General features: G+C 37.0%; 3 protein-coding genes and 1 long non-coding RNA gene across 5 annotated transcripts; 2 read left to right on the forward strand and 2 right to left on the reverse strand.

Annotated features, from left to right (window-relative positions):
- Window positions 1-216: 216 nt before the first annotated feature.
- LOC311080090 lies at window positions 217-1,934 on the reverse strand. Its single transcript, XR_014605512.1, has 3 exons — window positions 1,625-1,934; window positions 1,385-1,440; window positions 217-426 (listed from the first exon to the last, which is right to left on the reverse strand). It is a non-coding gene; the product is annotated as an uncharacterized lncRNA (long non-coding RNA).
- A 3,799-nt stretch (window positions 1,935-5,733) lies between these two features.
- Window positions 5,734-8,712, forward strand: LOC311080322 (mitogen-activated protein kinase kinase kinase kinase 2-like). Of its 2 annotated transcripts, none has more exons than XM_084110228.1 (9): window positions 5,734-5,868; window positions 5,943-5,996; window positions 6,082-6,140; window positions 6,310-6,372; window positions 6,472-6,893; window positions 7,298-7,390; window positions 7,479-7,549; window positions 7,686-7,732; window positions 7,851-8,712. In XM_084110228.1, exons 6-9 carry the CDS (start codon window positions 7,318-7,320, stop codon window positions 7,936-7,938), a joined length of 279 nt encoding a protein of 92 aa, XP_083966354.1. In that variant the 5' UTR covers window positions 5,734-5,868; window positions 5,943-5,996; window positions 6,082-6,140; window positions 6,310-6,372; window positions 6,472-6,893; window positions 7,298-7,317; the 3' UTR covers window positions 7,939-8,712. The 2 variants fall into 2 exon arrangements, with proteins under 2 accessions (XP_083966354.1, XP_083966353.1); XM_084110227.1 differs by having other exon boundaries at window positions 6,677-6,893.
- Window positions 8,713-12,931: 4,219 nt separating this feature from the next.
- LOC311078592 (uncharacterized protein) lies at window positions 12,932-15,396 on the forward strand. Its single transcript, XM_084107488.1, has 6 exons — window positions 12,932-13,304; window positions 13,420-13,764; window positions 13,882-13,956; window positions 14,475-14,600; window positions 14,778-14,809; window positions 14,957-15,396. The coding sequence occupies exons 1-6, from the start codon at window positions 13,271-13,273 to the stop codon at window positions 15,095-15,097; spliced, it is 753 nt and encodes a 250-aa protein (XP_083963614.1). The 5' UTR covers window positions 12,932-13,270; the 3' UTR covers window positions 15,098-15,396.
- On the reverse strand, window positions 15,120-19,563 carry LOC311078591 (GTPase IMAP family member 8-like). The gene is made up of 5 exons (XM_084107487.1): window positions 19,291-19,563; window positions 18,397-19,089; window positions 17,310-18,077; window positions 17,087-17,224; window positions 15,120-16,906 (listed from the first exon to the last, which is right to left on the reverse strand). The coding sequence occupies exons 1-5, from the start codon at window positions 19,298-19,300 to the stop codon at window positions 16,761-16,763; spliced, it is 1,755 nt and encodes a 584-aa protein (XP_083963613.1). The 5' UTR covers window positions 19,301-19,563; the 3' UTR covers window positions 15,120-16,760.
- Window positions 19,564-20,384: the final 821 nt, after the last annotated feature.

The following is a 20,384-nucleotide window of genomic DNA, read 5'->3' on the forward strand; positions in this document are numbered from 1 at the left end:
TTATGGGTACTATATATGGTGCTGATGTGGTTGGTGGTCGTTTCTGATCTTTAGAAAATCTTTAGCCATCTTTAGAAAAACAAGAAAACCACAAACTGTTTTTACACAATGCAGCACTTCATCAAAACAAAAAAAGATTTGTGACAAGTTCACATTGTCACGTTTCCGTTCGTGTTTGGACTGTGTTGTCATTGTCTTCAATTCACCTGTCTCACCTGTGCCTTGTTCTTCTTCTTCTTCGTGCTTATTTGGCGGTTCGCATTCTTAAAAAGAGCATTACCGCCATCTACTGTGGGTAATAGATCAGAGACAAGATACACTACTAGATCACCTCTACCAGAACAATCAGGACTCGTGCTTTCAATGTTGCTGCGTGTTCAGCTCCTCCATCTACGGCCAAAGTCCATCTCATTCCAGAGAGGGATGCTGTTACATAAAAAAAAAAAAAAAAAAATGATAGTAGTATAATAATTTTAACTGTATAAAACAAATTGTATACATTTATAACCCTTCTATATTCTGTGGATCAAATTGGTTCTCCTTAAAAACTTTATTATTAACCTACCCCCTTCTACTGAATTTAAAATTATCCTTAATGTTAATTGCTGATTACCTTCCATCTGCAGTTCTTCTCTTAGCTTACTTCTTTCCTCTGAATATTTATTACACTTAATTAGTACATGCTCCACTGTTTCTCTTATTCCACACCATTCACACAAACCTGTATGATGTTTCCTTATTATTTGCATTGTTGAATTAAGTCCTGTATGTCCCAATCTTAATCTAGAAATAATACAATCTGTCTTCCTTCTTTCACTTGACTTCCTTCCTCTACCTACCACTGGTTGTATTGAATGTAAATGTCTACCCTTTTCCTCATTGTCCCAGTACATTTGCCAATTATTATTTATCTCCCTTTTAATTATTGATTTGATTTCTAATTTGCTATATTTAATTTCCATATCTATAGTTTCTTTTGCCATAGCCTGTTTTGCTAACTTGTCTGCTACTTCATTTCCATCTACTCCAGTATGTGCCGGAACCCATAAAAACTGAACTATCTTATTTTCCTGTTGCATCATGAACAATATCTGTAGGATTTCCAAAACAATATCTTGTCTAGTATCTGATTTCTGAGCTTCCAGGCACATCAAGGCAGAACTTGAATCTGAGCATATTAAAGTTTTACTTAAACCCATTTCATTTATTTTATTAATTGCTACCATAATTGCTAGTAACTCTCCTGTAAACACAGATACATGATCTGATATTCTTTCCCCTCTCGCCACTTTCAATCTGGGTATGATGTACGCTACCCCCACCTGTCCCTTTTGTGGATCCTTTGACGCATCTGTGAAAACATGTACATATTGTTCATACTTACTCCCAATATACTCTTTTGTCATCTCTGCCTCCAACATCCTCCGATTTTTATCTTGCCTTGATTCCAATAAGAATAAATCTACATTAGGTTGAGGTAATATCCATAATGGTATTGTTGGTAATATTACTGCTGGAATAACACTGTACTCATTTAATTTCATATCCTGAACTAAATCCTTAATAATCCAACCAAAACTGTTAACTTTCCCTTTCCCATGTTCCCAACATGTTTCAAGTATACCTTTTGTTGGATGACTATCCTTCTGCCCTTTTAGATTAACCCAGTATGCCAGTGTCAATTGCTTCCTTCTGAAATGAATTGGCATCTCCCCCATCTCCACCTGTAACGCTGAAACAGGAGAGGAAGGATAAGCTCCACAACATATTCTCAACGCTTGTGATTGAATTCGCTCTAACTTTCCTAACTGTGACTTAGCTGCTGTTCCGTATGCAATACAACCATAATCTAATATTGCTCTTATCATTGTTGAATAAATTGTTTTTAATGCCACTCTGTCAGCCCCCCATTCTCGTCCTGAAATACACCTCATTACGTTTAATATCTTCTTACACTTTCCCTCCATCTTGTTTATATGTACACTCCATGTAGCTTTGGCATCACTGTGCCTTGTTAATCACCTCATTTAGTTATCTCGTTTGTTTTGCCCCAGCTGTGTCTTATTTCCCTGATCTGTTTCCTTGTGCATTTAAGTCCTGAGTGTTCCTTCAGTCTTTGTTGGTTGTTGTAGTGTCAAGGTCGGTGTTGAGTGTTGTTGTGTTCCTGAATTTCTGAGGTTCCTAAGTTCCTGAGTATTCATGTAATCTGAGTTTGGGAATAAACCAGATGTATTGAAATCCAGATGTATTGAAATTTGTTCGGTTATGGGTAGGTTTAGGTCTGGGGTAGGGTTAGGGTTAGACCACTAGGAGGCGCCTTCTGGCCTCTCTGTGAGATTTACCACTGACTTGTAACATACCTTCACATTTGTTTGTGTATATTTCAATGTATATTCGGCCAGGAGCAGAGCAATTTAGCTAAAAAAAAACAGATTATTTTTTGCAGAGAGTACTGTGTCAAAGGCATTGATCCTCACCTCATATCTTTACTAACACTTTTGCTCCAATTTTGGAGTGGGGTAAAATACACCAGGTTGATTTCAACCAATCACACTCTTTCAAGTCTTGGTTTTAAAGTGACCAATCACATCACATGCAAGTCTTCTAAAGAGCATTTTCACACATCCATTGCTTCAAACATGATTGTTTGGGCCATTTTGATCTTTTGGGCTCGTAAGTAGCTTTTTCCCCTTCTTTCCACTGTCTAAATGTATATATTTATTAGTCAGTTCCATATGCATATATTTAGTGTTTAAATAAAACCTCACTGTTCTGTTTTAGCTGGAGTCCGACCTGATCACAGTGGTGAAAATATCTTGTCACAAACATTCCAACTGGGAGATGATGTTACCATCAAATGCTTCTCGAAAAAAAGTTTTGGCAACACACTGGTTTGGTATAAACAGAGCATTGGACAGATCCCGCGGCCTATTGCATACAATTAATGGAAAGATGTAGAATTTAAGGATGAATTTAAAAATGGGACATTCAATATTTCAGCAAGCAAAGGATCTTTTCATCTGAACATCACAGCTATGACCAAGGAGGACATCGGAATATACTATTGTGGGACGGTGTTCTTGAATTTAATAGAATTTATTTCTGGAACATATCTGATGCTAAAAGGTAAAATAGATTCAATTTGTAAAGATTTTGTGTTGGAGTAAACTACTTTAACAATTTAACAGTCCTTGTTTAAAACCAAAAGTGTCTTGACATGTTTATTTGCTATTTCAAAGGAACTGAATCTAAAGACTTTAATGTGGCATGTGGGGAGACACCAGTTGTGAATGGAACCACTTTTAAGAATAACGGTAATTATTCATTAAATTACCATGACTTTAGTTAACCTGCTTTGGTGACTCTCACAACAGTGGCCCTAAAAAGTATTTGCATCCTTAAGCCACGCTTAAAATAGCATGAATTTCATTGCATTACACAACAAAATATCCAACCAAGTGGATTCTGCAAACAAGAACAGCAAAGTTTCACCAACGATTCACAAGATGTTTTTTGAATAAATGTATTAAGTCAGTTCTCTTCAAGTTATCATAATCTAAATGTTTTTGTGAAAATGTTTTGCTAGAAAAGAATCTTTCTTTAAAACGAGTCCCACTTGGTTTGACACTTTATCTAATGCAAAGCCATTCATTTATCTTTAAGTATATGGCTTAAGAGTTCAAATATTTGTTTGGGCCACTGTATACAGTTTCAAGTCATGGAAAAGTATATTTACAACACATAGCTAGCAGTTCTAATGTATATTCACAGTATTTTAATAATACATTTTACTATGAGCAGAATGTGCTTTATTAAATAATTTTTGGATCTTTTTCTCCATTTCAGACAGCAACAATCAGTATGGGATCCTGTGTTACTTTGCTTGATATCCTCCAATGTTGTTTTTGTGATAGTAATTGTCACACTCCTTGTTGTTCACTGCAAACGCTGGGGAAACAGGCATAGAGGTAAAATTCCACCCACACTTTCCATCAGTTAAACATTAAAGGAACACTCCGACTTTTTGGGACTTAAGCTTATTCACAGTATCCCCCAGAGTTAGATAAGTCCATACATAACTTTTTCATTTCTGTGCATTCTGTAAGTGTTATTTGACGCACCCACCGCTAGCCTAGCTTAGCACAAAGACTGGATGTAAATGGATAAGGTAGCATACTAATCCCAATAAGTGACAAAATAATGCAAACATTTTCCTATTTACATGTTGTTGTCACATTCACCACCTTCACTGTCTGTCTTCTCTTCACTACACTTCCCAGCATCCCTCGTGTCTTCACACCTGCACTCACTGTACCCTGAGTAATCATTGTCACCTGTACCTCGTCATCTCACCCCTTTATATTCAGCACTCACCCTTCAGTCATCGTCTGGTCTCGTCAATTCATGACACTCAGACTCCCGAACACTCACCTGGTTCCTTACCTGAGACGCTATCATCCTTCATCTGTCTGCCTACCTTCTTCATCGATCCTCCGTCATCACCATCTGCAAGAAAGAAAGAAAGAAAGAGACACTTTACCTTTCAGCTAAGACCCTTCAAGATTATCTGTGTTGCTGTTACTCACCAATTGTCTTCATCTCCGATTCATTCTGCAATTAAACCTTTAAACTTACCGTCTTGTCTGTTTCATCTGTAAACCCTGACAGATGTGATCTGTATAGTCACAGCGTGTACAAATAACAAGGCTATATGAGACAGAGACAATTTTTAATTGTATAAATACTGGGAACTATATTCTCACTAGGTGTAGGAGCACAGTTACTTGGGCGGAGTGATTAGCGCAGCACACGAGACGCCCTGTTGATGGTTCCGTAAACAAACCAAACGTGACTAACTAGCTAGTAGCGAACGTGACTCGTGATCATGGCTGACTTTGAGGAATTGTCAGAGGAATTTTACTGTGTATCAAACCAAGATCCAGAACCATATAGTTTTGAGCCAGAATACACAGACGAGGAGTTACAAACTTTGGAAGCTGTAAGACAAGATGCCGAACAGATTAATGTCAAAGGGAGAATCAGAACGAACGATATTGCATTTCAGGCTTTAATAGATTTACTTGGATATACAATTTAAAATGAACTTGGTTATGTTGAAGTTGAATTTACAGTTATGATATAGTAAAACAATAGGAAATAAACTTGTAACATCTTGTAACATAACTTCTGATAGTCATTCTCTCATTGCATTCTCCTTTCTTCTCACTTTTTTCTAATTGTAGCACATTGCTGTGCCCCTGCCAGACCCATTGCCCATCTTTGAGCTGCTGGTGTTAATGACAGATGAGCTTCCTCAGCTCTGTGTGGGCGTCCAGGAAAGTCCCGAACAGCAAAATGAGTGCCAGCTAAAGTTTGACATTATACATCTGAATGGCATGCCAAACCCTCAGCCAGGTTAGCGAGTGACTGCTGGTCGTGCATGAAATCAGCAAAGGAAATATGAAAAACATGCATATTTTGTACGGGCCTATTTGTCTTGTGTGTGTTGACAAGTGTGTGAATGTGTGAACTTTGTGTCTTTCCTTAGACAGTGATACAATAAAGCTGTACAAGTGACACAGTTGGACAGAGACACAGTTTTAATTGCACTGGAAAGTATGTATGATTTATGTGAATAAACTATTAAAGCATATGTAACCGGCAGAGTAGTCGCTGTCTGGTTGAAGTTTGTCCCTCTGCAGCTACTGTAGCCCCCTGACGTCACCCAGCTAGCCGTGAGTGGCTAAACAGCTCATTTGCGTCTAGGCCAGTTTCTATAAAACAGTCTGCACTGTTGGGCTTGAAAGTGTCCAGATACATTTTCAGTTTTGTTACTGCTTGGGTATGTGGTTTTCCTGTGCAACGAAGGTATGGTAAATGTTTATATGATGTAGCAAGCTAAGCATTTATATTGTATCTAATACTGGGATATTGGAAAATAGGTGTTTGACTGATTGCCAGACGCTTCCGGGTAATCGTGCTGTGTATTACTGAAGGTATTATTTGTGCATTTTACTGTTAATCATAATGTGGGTGTCATTGTTGGGACATATGCATTTTAATGAGCACATTTGCGCACAGGTCTTGGGCAAAGCACCCGCCGGGTAGCTGTACCGCAATTAAGCAGCAACATCAAGAAGGTAAATGTTTATTGTTTGTGCTACAAGTAGATCCAGTGTGTTAGGACTAAAAGCTTTGAACACATGTAAAATGAGTCTGATTGTGTTGCCCTGACGTAATGCATGGCTGTGTTTTGTCAACTCTTAATATAAATGTATTTAATATATGTTGTGTGTAACAATTATGTAGGATTGTGAAGACTGGCGCAAAGGACTGTTTTTCCACTGTGTCAGTTCGTATGTCGACATTGAGGTAAAAGAAAATAATGTTTTTATGAAATGTTTGCGATGCTATGTGACTATTTGTTCATGTGTATATCAAGCACTAATTTTAATGATTTTGTGTCTGCAGGCAGATTGCTCCTGCTGCTTTGCCTTGCCTAAATTAAGTTTTATATATATCTTTTCTTTTCTTTATTGTGGTTATTTTGCCGTAGCCTCCGTCTAATGCTCTGTCTAATTGATGTGGTATTGGCTGTTCTAGTAGTGTATAAGTTTTACATTCTCTATCCACTATGCTAGTGATAACCTTCTTGTCCTTTTCTTCCTTTTTCTAGAGTACTAGAGTAACTGCTCACAAGAGAGGTTCCTGGTTCCGTCCCCGCGCACTGCACCACGTGTATTGTAGTGGTAAACTGCACTTCACAATATTGATTGAATCATTGGCTTGTAGTGGTTGTGTGTGTGTGTGTGTGTGAATGCATGTGATCGTATGTGATCGTGGGCACCAGATTCCAGAGCACGGGCGGTGAACGTCACGCGTATCCCGGACAGGTAACCTGCCTTGACAGTGAATCAGTATTTTCTAGTTAAATTGTTAATCGTATTGTCCCTTGTTACAGCCAATACCAGGTCTGGTCTCTCGCTTTAGTACTGTGCCTCTAGTATGACGGTGTGGCTCTTTTAATTATACGATTGTACAATAAAGTTTTGTCATTGTTTTTCTACTGAAAGCACGTCTCTGTCTAGTTCATCCTTGGTGTATTTCTACGAACCTGCTTGCCTTAGATTAGGTATTTAGCAGTAAATTTAGCAGTATTTAGCAAAGTATATCCTGGTGTGAGAGGCACCAGGTGGCGTAGTCAAGAACCTTTAAACCTAGATCTGGTCAAAGTTCCATAAGGTCACACATACACTGATACTTGTATTGTAAACTAAATATTGCTGTCATCTTCTAGAAACAGTGAAGATTGTCAATATGCAGGGTGTTCCCAGCAAGGAGTTAGTATCTGATCTGGATTTTGATTTTGATTTCTCTATTGAGACTTTAGGTACAAACCTGACATATGATTTTTTTTATTTATTTATTACAATATTATAAACAAATGGCATAAGTTTTAATGTGTTATTTTTCAACAGTTTGTTTAGAAGAAAGTGTTTTAGCTTTCTGGAAACATGGGCTTAAAGGACGGAGTCTGCACAACTGCGAGGTAAAGTGTTACGATGTGTTGTGTATCAATACAAATCGTCACAATTTGCGAATTTTAATAGTTGATACATTTACTATGGACTAAAGATAGTCAGAGAACTTAAAGCCATCATCATGTGTCATCTTGGATAACACAGGAAATCACAGACGAAAGCCGAGTGTTCAAAGTTTTAGGCACGCACAGGTATTGACTCTCTTCTTCCACTTCCTCTCTTAGTTTTTCCTTTTAACTTGAATAAACATCTGATTTTGTTCTTGTGGATGCCTTTGCTTACATATTTTTCTCAAATCTTGGTTTACAGAGACATCGTTTTACAAAGCACTCCGACGGAAAACCCTTCAGCCACTAACAATTTATACATTTTGACCGGTCACGAGAGCAGCTACTGAGGAAAGCCGGTGGACAGAACCTGTAAATAACATGCATCACAAAAAGATGTCAAAATGCATGGTAATACAGAGACTTTAAGAACTGTGCACCTGCCTTGTGTGTGTTTGAATGTGGTCCTTCAGTCGATCTCACTGGTACAGATTGTGAAGATACAGAAGGAATGCCTTGTTTTTTGGCTTTTGTTTGTCCATCTACATGTGTTTTTGTCATTGTTGTCCATGAACTCTGAAATGACCTGGATTAAACAACTGTATTTAAATTAAAAAGATCATGTGATAATTGTGATGGAAGGATTGTGATAACTACTAATAAACTGATAAAGTGAAACCAAACTGTACTAGATACCACATGTTGATTCATCTGAGTATTGTTTGGTCTGTACCATTTAATGCTATTTTGACATTTTAATTTTAATAAAACGAAAGTCTTAAGGGTTTGGAACGACATGAGGGTGAGTAAATGATGACAGAATTTTCATTTTTGGGTGAACTATCCCTTTTAAAGGGTTAGTTCACCCACAAATGAAAATTCTGCCAGTAATTACTCAACCTCATGTTGTTCCATGCAACCACATAAGACTTTTCGTTCATCTTCGGAACACAAATTAAGATATTTTTGATGAAATCTGAGAGCTGGCTCACTCCCCTATAGGCTTCTAAGGGACCGAAACTTGCCGGCCCAGAAAAGTTAGTAAAGACATCGTTAAAATAGTCCAAGTGACTACAGTGACTCAACCACACGTTTATCAAGCTTCGAGAATACTTTTTGTGCACAAAAAACAACAAAAATATGACTTTATTCAACTATTCATTTTCGTCTGTGTGGGCCTGAATGAATTCACGTTTAACAGCGCAGCGCTTCTGTGTTGTACGTCACACGCATCACACACATACGGCCAATAGAGTCTACGTGGTGACGTACAACCCAGACGCGCTGTGCTGTTACACTACGTGAATTCATTCAGGCCCACACAGACGAAAATGAATACCCTTACGAAAAATAAGTTTATTCAAGTGTACTTCTTTTAAACTAAAAATAAGAAAGTATACTTTCAGTCTACATTTTATATACTTTTCAAAAATATACTTTATGTAGGCTACTTGTAAGAAATATACTTAAAATTACACTTAAGTGTACTTGACTTATACTGAGAAAAGTCCAAGTATATTTGGCCTGTAGGCTACTTGTACTCAATCTTTTGATCGAGATATACTTAAAAGTATAATTAAGGCTACTTGGCTTACTTTGTGTTAACTCTTTTGATCGAGTAGCCTATTAAATATACTTTTTTTTACATAGTTTTTCACATACAGTCTTAGGGCCCTATCTTGCACCCAGCGCAATTGACTTTGTACACCGACGCATGTATCATTCCTATTTTTTTAATTATGAGAAAACAGCGCCATCTTTTGGTAGGTAAAATCTATAGCAGCCATGTTTATGAGCAACTGAGTGCGCAGCGCCATTGTTTTGTCCATTAAAGTCTGCGTGAACCGGAAGTTGCAAACGACTTTTCTCCAGTGTTGTGACGTATTTCCCAGTGAAAAGGAATATTGAACAGAGGGCAGGGTTTTACCAGAGAATGTCTAATAAGGCGAGAAGTTTCACTCTCAGTACACTTCCGGCTTCTGAACTGGTTGCAGTTCCACTCTGATTCCATATGAGGGCGCTCACAGGACGAGTGCAGAATGAATGGAGGTCTATGGCGCTATACCCATCAAAATCCACTTTTCTCGGGATATAATTTTTTGTCTAGTAATTTGAATGTTGTATTCGAAAGGAGATGCAAGGAAATTACACATTGCTGGGTGTTAGATTTTTTAGAGTCACTTATTTGCTTTAAAAAGTCTTTTAAAGTGTCAATGACGTCATACACATCGTAAGACCAGAGATACTGCTTTACGGCAATCCTTCAGTCACTTTGGTGCTTTCGTGCTCTGCACTTTCTTTTCTCTCGAGGCATCGACAACACAGCTGACACAGGTAAATACACGTGCTAGAAGAGTTTTTGTTTTGTTTGTTTCTGGTCCTGCTTCGGATGACACGATGCCATCAAGCGGTATCTCTGGTCGTAATCAGTCCTTCACTGACCAATCAGCGTTCATTAGCAGAATGCTAGCGTGTTATGGGCAACAACAACTCAACCTGTAAGAAATCGAAAGGACATAAGTAGGGCTGGGCGATATATCGCATGACATTATGCGCATCTCTTCAGTAAAGCCGGTTCCTTGATTAGTAGTAAATCGCCATCACCTGCTTTCAAATGGAGCGGCATTTACTACACAGAGCCGTAGTTCACTGACAAGCTGAGCCATATCGCATTAATTATCGCGGACGTATCGGCTGCGATAATTAATGCGATATGGCTCAGCTTGTCAGTGAACTACGGCTCTGTGTAGTAAATGCCGCTCCATTTGAAAGCAGGTGATGGCGATTTACTACTAATCAAGGAACCGGCTTTACTGACGAGATGCGCATAACAATGTCATGCGATATATCGCCCAGCCCTAGACATAAGTACTCGTTCATTCAACTTTCGATCTATAACCCATGTTGAACTTGCAAAACCTACAATCAAATCTGAGATTTCTCAACGGCAATCAGGTGAAAGAGACAAATTTAGCCGTCTAGCCCCATAGACTCCCATTCATTTCGCACTCATGGGCGATTGCCCCCACTGGAACTCTGGTGGAACTACAATCAAAATTCGGTACAATAAGACTTAATAGGGAGTGGGCAGGCTCTCCGTAGACGGGCTCTGGTTTTACTCTAGCGCTCCTCCTCTCCATCTCTGCTCATAACAGACTAACGGTTTGAGGGGAGTGGTTAGGCGTTTCCCAACCCAAGCCGTCAAACCTACATCATCAGAGAAGGAACGCCATTCTAGACCGGAAGTAACTTTTCAGACTTTGATTAAAGATTACGACGGCAAACAATTTTTTTCTGTGTATTAACTTGCACGGATTAATTTTTCACCACAAGACTAGTAATATGCGTTAACAAAGTAAATAGGGTCAATTTTGATTTCAGTTGGACTTTAAGCACAAATAAAAGCCTGACAACGCTAAATGTTCAGTTTTGTGTTTCAGTTTTCATTGTTGGCGTGTTGCTATTTTGAGGACCTGAAATAGACTGCACCATTGACCGACTGAAACCTGATCTAAAGTCAATGGCGCAATATTTAGGGGTTCAAGCATGAAATGCTGAAACCCTATTGTAATTGTAAGGATTCGTAAAACGCATCGAGCAGGCCAAACCGTAAGGCCTAGAGACATGAAACCTGGCCAGATGGTAGGCCTCAATTTGGGGACAACCTATCAGAGTATGACCCCGAATGGCCCATAGGTGGCGCTACAGCAACCAAAAGTTCAAAATTGCTCATAACTCTTTGTCCCAGGATCAAGTGTCTTATATCGTTGGAATCCTTGGCTCAAGGCGGACAAAATGGCTATTTTGATTTAGGCAGGGACAATTTTCTGCTATGTCCTGCTTTTGCGAACTAGTCCCTGGTTTTTCGCCCGATCGGAACCAAACCAGTCTAGGACAATTCTCTGGACTCTCTAGATCAATAATTATCGAAAAAACTTGAACTTTTGCATTTGGGTGGCTGTAACAGGGTCATTTAGAAAAGGGGCGTGGCAAAATACACTTTAATGCTCTCTGTATTGTTGGTTATTGTATTTATCAGCTGGATCCATCCTCAAGAGGGAGCTAAAGCTTCAAAAAATTAAAACAATTGTTTTATAGCATAAAGACACATTTTATAATAATTATCAGGAGGGTCTGTGAAAATATTTTTATATTTTTTAACTTTATTCATTTTTTTTTGTTTTTAAATGTACTCTTTTGGTTGAGTTTATTTGAGATTTTATTAATTCTACAGAACATAACTACAGGACAATCAATTCATTAATTTTAAATAACACCAAGAAGTTGGCATAATTTGTGTGTGTGTGTGTGTGTATATATACATGATCTAATATATATATATATATATATATATATATATATATATATATATATATATTAGATCATTTTATAATATTATGTTAATGTTATTATATAAACAACTCTCCAAATAGTTGAATAGCAGCAGACGTCCTGTATAACAGCATATTATTCATCAACACTAGTGTAGTCAAAGTTGGAGTAGGTTTGCTTGGATTTATTGCTCAATAGATGACCCAAATAAAACCTCTGATTGTGTCTGCTGCAGATATGTGGATTCTCATCTATAAGTGTGCTCTTGTGTATAATGACATACTCAATGTAACATTGAGAAGAAAATATGACCTAATTTCTATAGTCTCATCTAGTGATCTATTTACTTATTTATTTTTGAAAAGGTTACAGTTTTTCTCCACAGTCACATGTTTAATATGTGGTTGCCTCAAACACCCACTCATGCACACTTGAATATGCAATGGTCTCCTGCATTCGTACTTTTCCGATGAATTAACACTGTGGTCGTGAAACACTTCAGGCAGTCATACTTATGATTAAAGAATTGCGCTTGCACTTTTACTCACATGTGCACACAGGATGTTTGTCCGTCCTGCTGTGACCTGTTTCTCTATGAGTACTATATATGGTGCTGATGTGGTTGGTGGTCGTTTCTGATATCTTTAGAAAAACAAGAAAACCACAAACTGTTTTCACACAATGCAGCACTTCATGAAAACAAAACAAAACAAACAAACAAAAAAGATTTACATATGTGCTTTTTGTATTCATTGTGTGGAGTCTTTGATTTATCTTAAAGGTAGAGATGAAAATTATATAACATTGATGGATGGATGGACAGACGGACAGATATAGGATTTTCACTGCAGTTTTCATTTTTGGACTCACTTGATTCCAGGTCTGTTCATATACTTGTCTTGGAGAAGATATTGATATTACCCACACATGAACACATGCCTAGTTAAATTCACTTTTTTTTTAATCCAGTCTTTCCTTTTTTTGGCCCTTTGATGTCATTTGTTGGGAATTAAAAAGGCTCTTTTGAGCACTTTTGTCTCTCTGTGAGATTTGCCACTGACTTGTAACATACCTTCACATTTTTTTGTGTATATTTCAATGTAAATTCGGCCAGGAGCAGAGCAATTTAGCTCAACAAAACCAGATTATTTTTGCAGAGAATATAGTGACAAAGGCATTGATCCTCGCCTCATATCTTTACTAACACTTTTGCTCTAATTTGGGAGTGGGGTAAAAGACACCAGGTTGATTTCAACCAATCACACTCTTTCAAGTCTTGGTTTGAAAGTGACCAATCACATCACATGCAAGTCTTCTAAAGAGCATTTTCACACATCCATTGCTTCAAACATGATCGTTTGGGCCATTTTGATCTTTTGGGCTCGTAAGTAGCTTTTTTCCCCCCTTCTTTCCACTGTCTAAATGTATATGTATATATTAGTCAGTTCCATGTATGCATATATTTAGTGTTTAAATAAAACCTCACTGTTCTGTTTTAGCTGGAGTTCGACCTGATCACAGTGGTGAAAATGTCTTGTTACAAACATTCCAGCTGGGAGATGATGTTACAATCAAATGCTTCTCGATAAAAAGTTTTGGCAACACAATGGTTTGGTATAAACAGAGCATTGGGCAGATCCCGCGGCCTATTGCATACAATTATTGGAACGATATAAAATTTAAGGATGAATTTAAAAATGGGAGATTCAATATTTCAGCAAGCAAAGGATCTTTTCATCTGAACATCACAGCTATGACCAAGGAGGACATCGGAATATACTATTGTGGGACGGTGTTCTTGAATTTAATAGAATTTATCTCCGGAACATATCTGATGCTAAAAGGTAAAATAGATTCAATTTGCTAGTGTTTTAAAGATTTTGTGTTTACTATACTTTAAAAATTTAACAGTCCTTGTTTAAATCAAAAGAGTCTTGACATGTTTATTTGCTATTTCAAAGGAACTGAATCTAAAGTCTTTAATGTGGCATGTGGGGAGAAACCAGTTGTGAATGGAACCACTTTTAAGAATAACGGTAATTATTCATTAAATTACCATGACTTATAATTAACCTGCTTTGGTGACTGTCACAACAGTGACCCTAAAAAGTATTTGCATCCTTAAGCCACGCTTAAAAAAGCATGAATTTCATTGCATTACACAACAAAAACCAAGTGGATTCTGCAAACAAGAACAGCAAATTTTCACCATCGATTCACAAGATGTTTTTTTTTGTAAATGTATGAAGTCAGTTCTCTTCAAGTTATCATAATCTAAATGTTTTTGTGAAAATGTTTTGCTAGAAAAGAATCTTTCTTTAAAACGAGTCCCACTTGGTTTGACACTTTATCTAATGCAAAGCCATTAATTTATCTTTAAGTATAAGTGTTAAAATGTTTGTTTGGGCCACTGTATACAGTTTCAAGTCATGGAAAAGTATATTCACAACACATAGCTAGCAGTTCTAGTAATGTATATTCACAGTATTTTAATAACGAATTTTACTATGAGCAGAATTATTCAATTATTTTTTTATCTTTTTCTCCATTTCAGACAGCAACAATCAAAAAGTATGGGATCCTGTGTTAATTTGCTTGATATCCTCCAATGTTGTTTTTGTGATAGTAATTGTCACACTCCTTGTTGTTCACTGCAAACGCTGGGGAAACAGGCATAGAGGTAAAATTCCACACACACTTTCCATCAGTTAAGCGTTAAGAGTTTAATTGAATAGGCTGTTGATCCAGAAAAAGTCGTATACAGTCTAATATACAAATATGTTGTACAAACTCTTTCAATATTCAATCACAAATGTGTATGTCAAAGTTTAACTATAATTTTCTGCAAATTTTGAAGGATCTACAAATCTAGCATCTCCATCATGTGAGGTAATTTTCAAAAATACAAAATAAATTTTCTTCTGTACTATAATATGTACTTCTAATCCATTCAATATTAAACATTTTAACATAAGTAATGTAATTTGCTTCTCAAGCAGAAAAGAAAAAAATAAGCTATGCATTTTTTTTTAACAGATTGGAGATTCAGAAGTGAATTATGCAGCTGTGAGTTTTGCCTCCGTCCCTCCAGCCAGAAGATCAAACAACAGACTGAATACAGTGAAAACATCTGAATACAGTGAAGTGAACTACAAGCAGACAGATCACATGATTTAACAGATGATTTGACATTAATCTTCACAAAATTATTTGTCTTTTTATAAACATGTATTATTAATATTGATATTTCAAAAGCATCCATTACTGTACATATGTAAACAGAGTTCCTCCAAATTTTAATTTGAATAACTTTTGTGTGCTGTATAGAAATACTTGCGCCCGGTTTTCACAAACAAGGCTCAAGTCTAGTCACAGACTAAATTACATGTTTGAGCTGTTTTAACTTTAAGCAACTTGCACTAATATATTTTAAAATATGTCAGTTTAAAAAATGTTTTTCTCAATAATGTTTTTTTTCTGAGGCACATTTATAAAAGCCACTTAAAGGGGTGGTATAATGCCATTTTCACAAGATGGAAAATAAGTCTCTGATGTCGCCAGAGTGTGTATGTGAAGTTGTAGCTCAAAATACCCCACAGGTATTTTTATATAGCATGTTAAAAATGGGGAATGCACTGTTTTTGTGTCTGTCCTTTTAAATGCAAATGAGCTGCTGCTCCCAGCACAAATTTCACAAACTTTTAGCCTTTTATATTCAAACTGGAGTCAGACAAAGATGGAGAGACTCAAGAAGAAGTGACAACATAGACAACATTTATGAATGGTTAGTTGATGAATTTATGTAGCTTATGTGTAGTTATCTTCTAGTCATTGATTAGCATATTCTGTCATGAGGGTTTATGTAAATTTTAGGGTTAGTGATGTCACTAAGCCGGGAGGAATGTCCTGTAGTCCCTACCTGCCATTTAGTCCTTAAAAAGCGATTTCGTTAAAAGAAAATATCTCCCTTTGCTTTGTACTTTGAGCGTTGTAACTTTGCAGATGTTGTTTATGTTCAAACAGCAACATTACACACTAACTAAAGTTAGAAAAGTGAAATCATAATCAACCACCCCTTTAAATGTCCTAATTGAACTAAGGGCTAATCCTAATGTCTATGAAACTAGGCCTTAAGCTGGGTGCACACTGTGCGATTTATTATCGTGCTTTACGATTGTTGCTCGTCAGACTGTTCAAACGTGATCGTCGCTGTAAGCCATGTCACACTATAAGATCTCAGTTGTCATTAATGTCAGACTGTACGACAGTCGAGACGCGTTAAAAACGGACGCACACAAGAAAACTTGTCTGGAGTTTTAGCTCATCAATCAATGACACGTTCGGTGACAGTGAGCTGCATTACACGCAGGATTGAAATGATGGCTACAAAGAAATCTCTAACGTTTATTTTGGTCATGGCTTGTCTTGAAAAACGAAGACAATTTGACGGCCATCATAGGAGAAGTCACACTGCAGGACTGCGAGTCAAATCTTCTGACACTGCCAGAATTTTGTCGGAGGTCAAATTTGATTGCAACGGTCATTAATCGGCTGTCGGTGAACATGTCAAACTAACATTCAAAGACTTCAGATTTTAGCCTAGGATCAGAGGATTATTTTAGGATTTGCAAAATTTGTCTCAGACGGCCAAATCGCGGCCAAAATCGCACAGTGTGCACCCAGCTAGTGTTTGTTAAAGCAGATTAATGGCTCAATGAAGTGAAAGATAATAAAAAGTAGCCTACAATCTGTTTGTATGAAAATGACATGCATTCTATAATAATAACTGCATGACAAAAATTTTAAAATTTAAACATGCATTTTCAGATTGTCTTCATGATTAATCTCTATCCTGTTCAGTCTTGTCATGTTCTTCATAGCTGGAAACACTTCCATAGTCTGATGAAGGAAGCCTCTGACACCAGTCATGCACCTTAGCCAAAGACATCTGTATGTCCTTTTCATCAGCACATGAGGACATCTCTGCTATAAGAAAATAAAACAAAGCTTTGGTTATCTGACATTTTTGACAGTTTTTCAAAAGAAACTTAAGTTGTGACTTTGAATTTGCAATCTGTTTGTTGGCAGCACAGAACTTTATTAGCTACCAGCCACTCTCAGCCAAACTTCCATATTGGTGAATCGTATATTTTTTTCTGTGCTTACCATTGGCATCCAGTTGTTCTAGTTTATACTGTTTCCTAGCCATGTCTACTGCTTCCCGACGATTCCATTCCCTCTCAAGTGCATCTTTCAGCTGGTGTTTGTTGATAAATGATTCTGTATTTATTACTCCTCCACTTACTGCAAGCGAAAGCATAATGAGGCAATTAAAGTGAGTATAAGCCGCTGAGATCAAAAATAATTTATTGCAAAAAATTACACATACAATCCAGAGGTAAATCTAAACTTTCTCCACTTCTGACAAATTTTTGTGGGCTCATTGTTTTCAACATCTCTTTCATCACAGCATCACTCCTCTCCCATTCTTCATTAAGCAATTTTTTGATATCCTCAACTCGAAGCCACTCAGATAGGGTTTCTCTTTCTTGGGACTTCTTTTTCTTCCCCTGAAGTTCATCATTGCTTTCCAGCAGAGCACTTTCCTTTATCATTTCCTCAATCTTCTCCAGTAACTGATTTACTTGGGTGCGATCTTCTCTCATGCTCTCAAACACATGATATCTGTTCCCGCACATCTCGACGAGTCCCACAAGGGCGTCCCCTTCACTTTCAATGTGGTACTCAATAGGTTTGTTTCCCAATGATCCTCCCCATGTGAAGAGCACCATGGTTTGCCTCCAGACCTTTTCACCAAGTGGTCTCATGTTTTCTAATATGACTTCCATCTGCTCTTCTGAAAACGACGTGTCTGCCGGTATAACCAAGAGGATTGCATGGGGGGAAGAATCCATTGCCTTCAAGATCTCAGTATTCACTGAATCTGCGTTCAGTTGATACGGAAGAAATTTCCAAAAGCTTGGTGTGTCCACCACAGTGACCTGTCTTCCATTCACTTCTCCACATGTTCTGACACACTTCATAGTCTTGTCAAATGAAATGCCATCACCCAAGATGGCACTGCAAGATAATGTCTTGCCTGACAGGACCCAGCCCAGCAGCACAATATTCAGAGGTGTAACATCATGCTCTGCTACTGTTGAAAATATGTATTTTAGAATATATTTAAAATATATAGAATTGTGAAATATTTATAATATTTATGAAAAAATATTATTTATAATATTATAATACAATATTTTATATTTATAAATATATTATAATACACTATTAAAATATAATTGTATTTTTTATAACAAACTTCACTTGTTTCATTAAGAGACTTTAGTATACTGTATTTGTCTATGTTGTCGGCTACAGCTGATTGCAATGTAAACAACAATTGATCGTTTTTATGCAATATAATTTATGGTTATACTGAGTAAAATAACAACAAACTAAAATTGGTCACTGACCGGCATCACTTTTTATTTCTTCCAGTTTTCTTCTCTTCTCCAAAACTTGGTGTGCTCTGGCAGTTGCTCTCTCTTCCACATTTTTTATTTTAATCTCCAAATCCATCAGCCTTCTTGCATCAGCTTTAAAAAATCGGCCATTGTTTTCAGCAACAAGTTTCTCTATCTGCCTAAATAGCTCTTTCGCCTGGGAACCATCTCTATCCAGGTCAGTGTCAAAACCAACATATCTGTTTCCACATTTTTGAGTAAGCTTGTTCAAGTTTTCCCCTTCACATTCTACATATTGCTCTATAGTTTTGTCACCCAAATGTTTGAGTTTTGTGAAGACTATAATGGTTTGATCCCAGACGTCTTCACTAATGAACTGCACGTGACCCTCGGCTGCTTTCCCGTGCTTCTCTGAGAAAGCAAAATCAACCTCTATCACCAGGAGGAAAACATGAGGCCCCGGTGGACAGATACTGGTGCTCCTAACAAGCTCCGCTTTCAGCCGCTCTGGAGTGTCACATAACTGATAACACTTCCACCAGCCTGGGGTGTCCACAAGAATGATTTTCCTGCCGTGTGTGTTTCCTTCCATCTTCACACACTGTGTGGTCGTTTGATCAGATTCACATTTAACATTTAAAAAGGAGTGTGCCACATTACTCTTACCACTCAGATGTCCTCCTAATAACACTAATCGCAATTCTGTAAAACAAAAGCAGGAAGAGGATGACAAAGTATTGATATATAATAAATGTTTTAACTAATAATCTACTAAACATTATATTTATATTTTTAATTAATTTTCATGAAAATCATTTTAAAATGTTGATTACAAAAAAATTGAAAGTAGAATCACCACATCCTTCAATTTTTCTTGAAAATGCTTCATTTGATGTCTCTTACCGTCTGCCATTGTAAAATCCACATAAAATATATTGCTTGAAATAATAATTAATCCTTATCAGTGATCAATTCTTCTCTCAGTCCTTTTTTAGTGTCTTTGCAGATTAAAAAAAAAAAAAAAAAACGTGTTCATGAAAATGGTTGCATTTCATAAAATGACTTCTTTCCATTGAAGGAGAAACTAAAACGAATGCATGATTTGACTATCTCTGTTTTGATCATGTTGTTTAATGTTGATAAACTGGACAAACCAGTAATAGGTCAAAAACACTCCTCCCCCCACCCCCGTCAAATCTCTAAGTAAGTGTACTGATAGTTGTCTTCTCAGTATGGAAGTTAGTTGGAAAATTACATAGAGAAATAGCTGAAATACCAGAGGAATTGATTATGTTGTAGGTCATTGTAACTTAAACATTAATCTAGGGCTGTCACTAATGATTATTTTGGTAATCTGTCGATTATTTTGATCGAGTAATTGGATATTTTTTGTGGTAATAGAAATAGACCTGCAAATCATAAGCACATGTTCTATAGTTTTCTAAAACCTTACAATAATCACAAAAACCAGTTGGGTGCTTCCCTAAAATGTATAGTGTATTCAAATTACTGAGACCTATTCTTAATCTGGCCATAACTATTTCTTCCTTTCTATTCCCCCCTCTATTCTTCACAGAACCAACTTTATTTTGAATGGTATATAAATGTCTCCCTTGAGTCTCCCTGTCCCACTGCTGTTTTTTCTCTTCTTTCTTTCTTAAACAAGCTTAAGGGTGCATTACTGCCACCTACAGGACTAGAGTCATTTCAGTAACACCCAAATAATGGGTAACCATTATTTTTAGCTGTGCAACTCCTACTGTTGAATAGGAAGTAGATAACGTTCAAAACAAATGTCAAAATTAGTCTAAAAAAAAGCTCAGATATTTGGTGATACTGTATGCGTTTAATAAAAAACAAAAAACAAAACATAGGCTACTTTCATATGTAGGCTATTTGAGAAAGTTTATTTAGGCTACACACACACGTGTTGGGTTTCCATGCTTGATGAGGAATTTTCATAGACATAATGATTTTTATACTGTACAAACTGTATA

The sequence above is a fragment of the Abramis brama genome, assembly GCF_963993115.1.
Source record: "Abramis brama genome assembly, chromosome: 3".
Taxonomy (NCBI): domain Eukaryota; kingdom Metazoa; phylum Chordata; class Actinopteri; order Cypriniformes; family Leuciscidae; genus Abramis; species Abramis brama.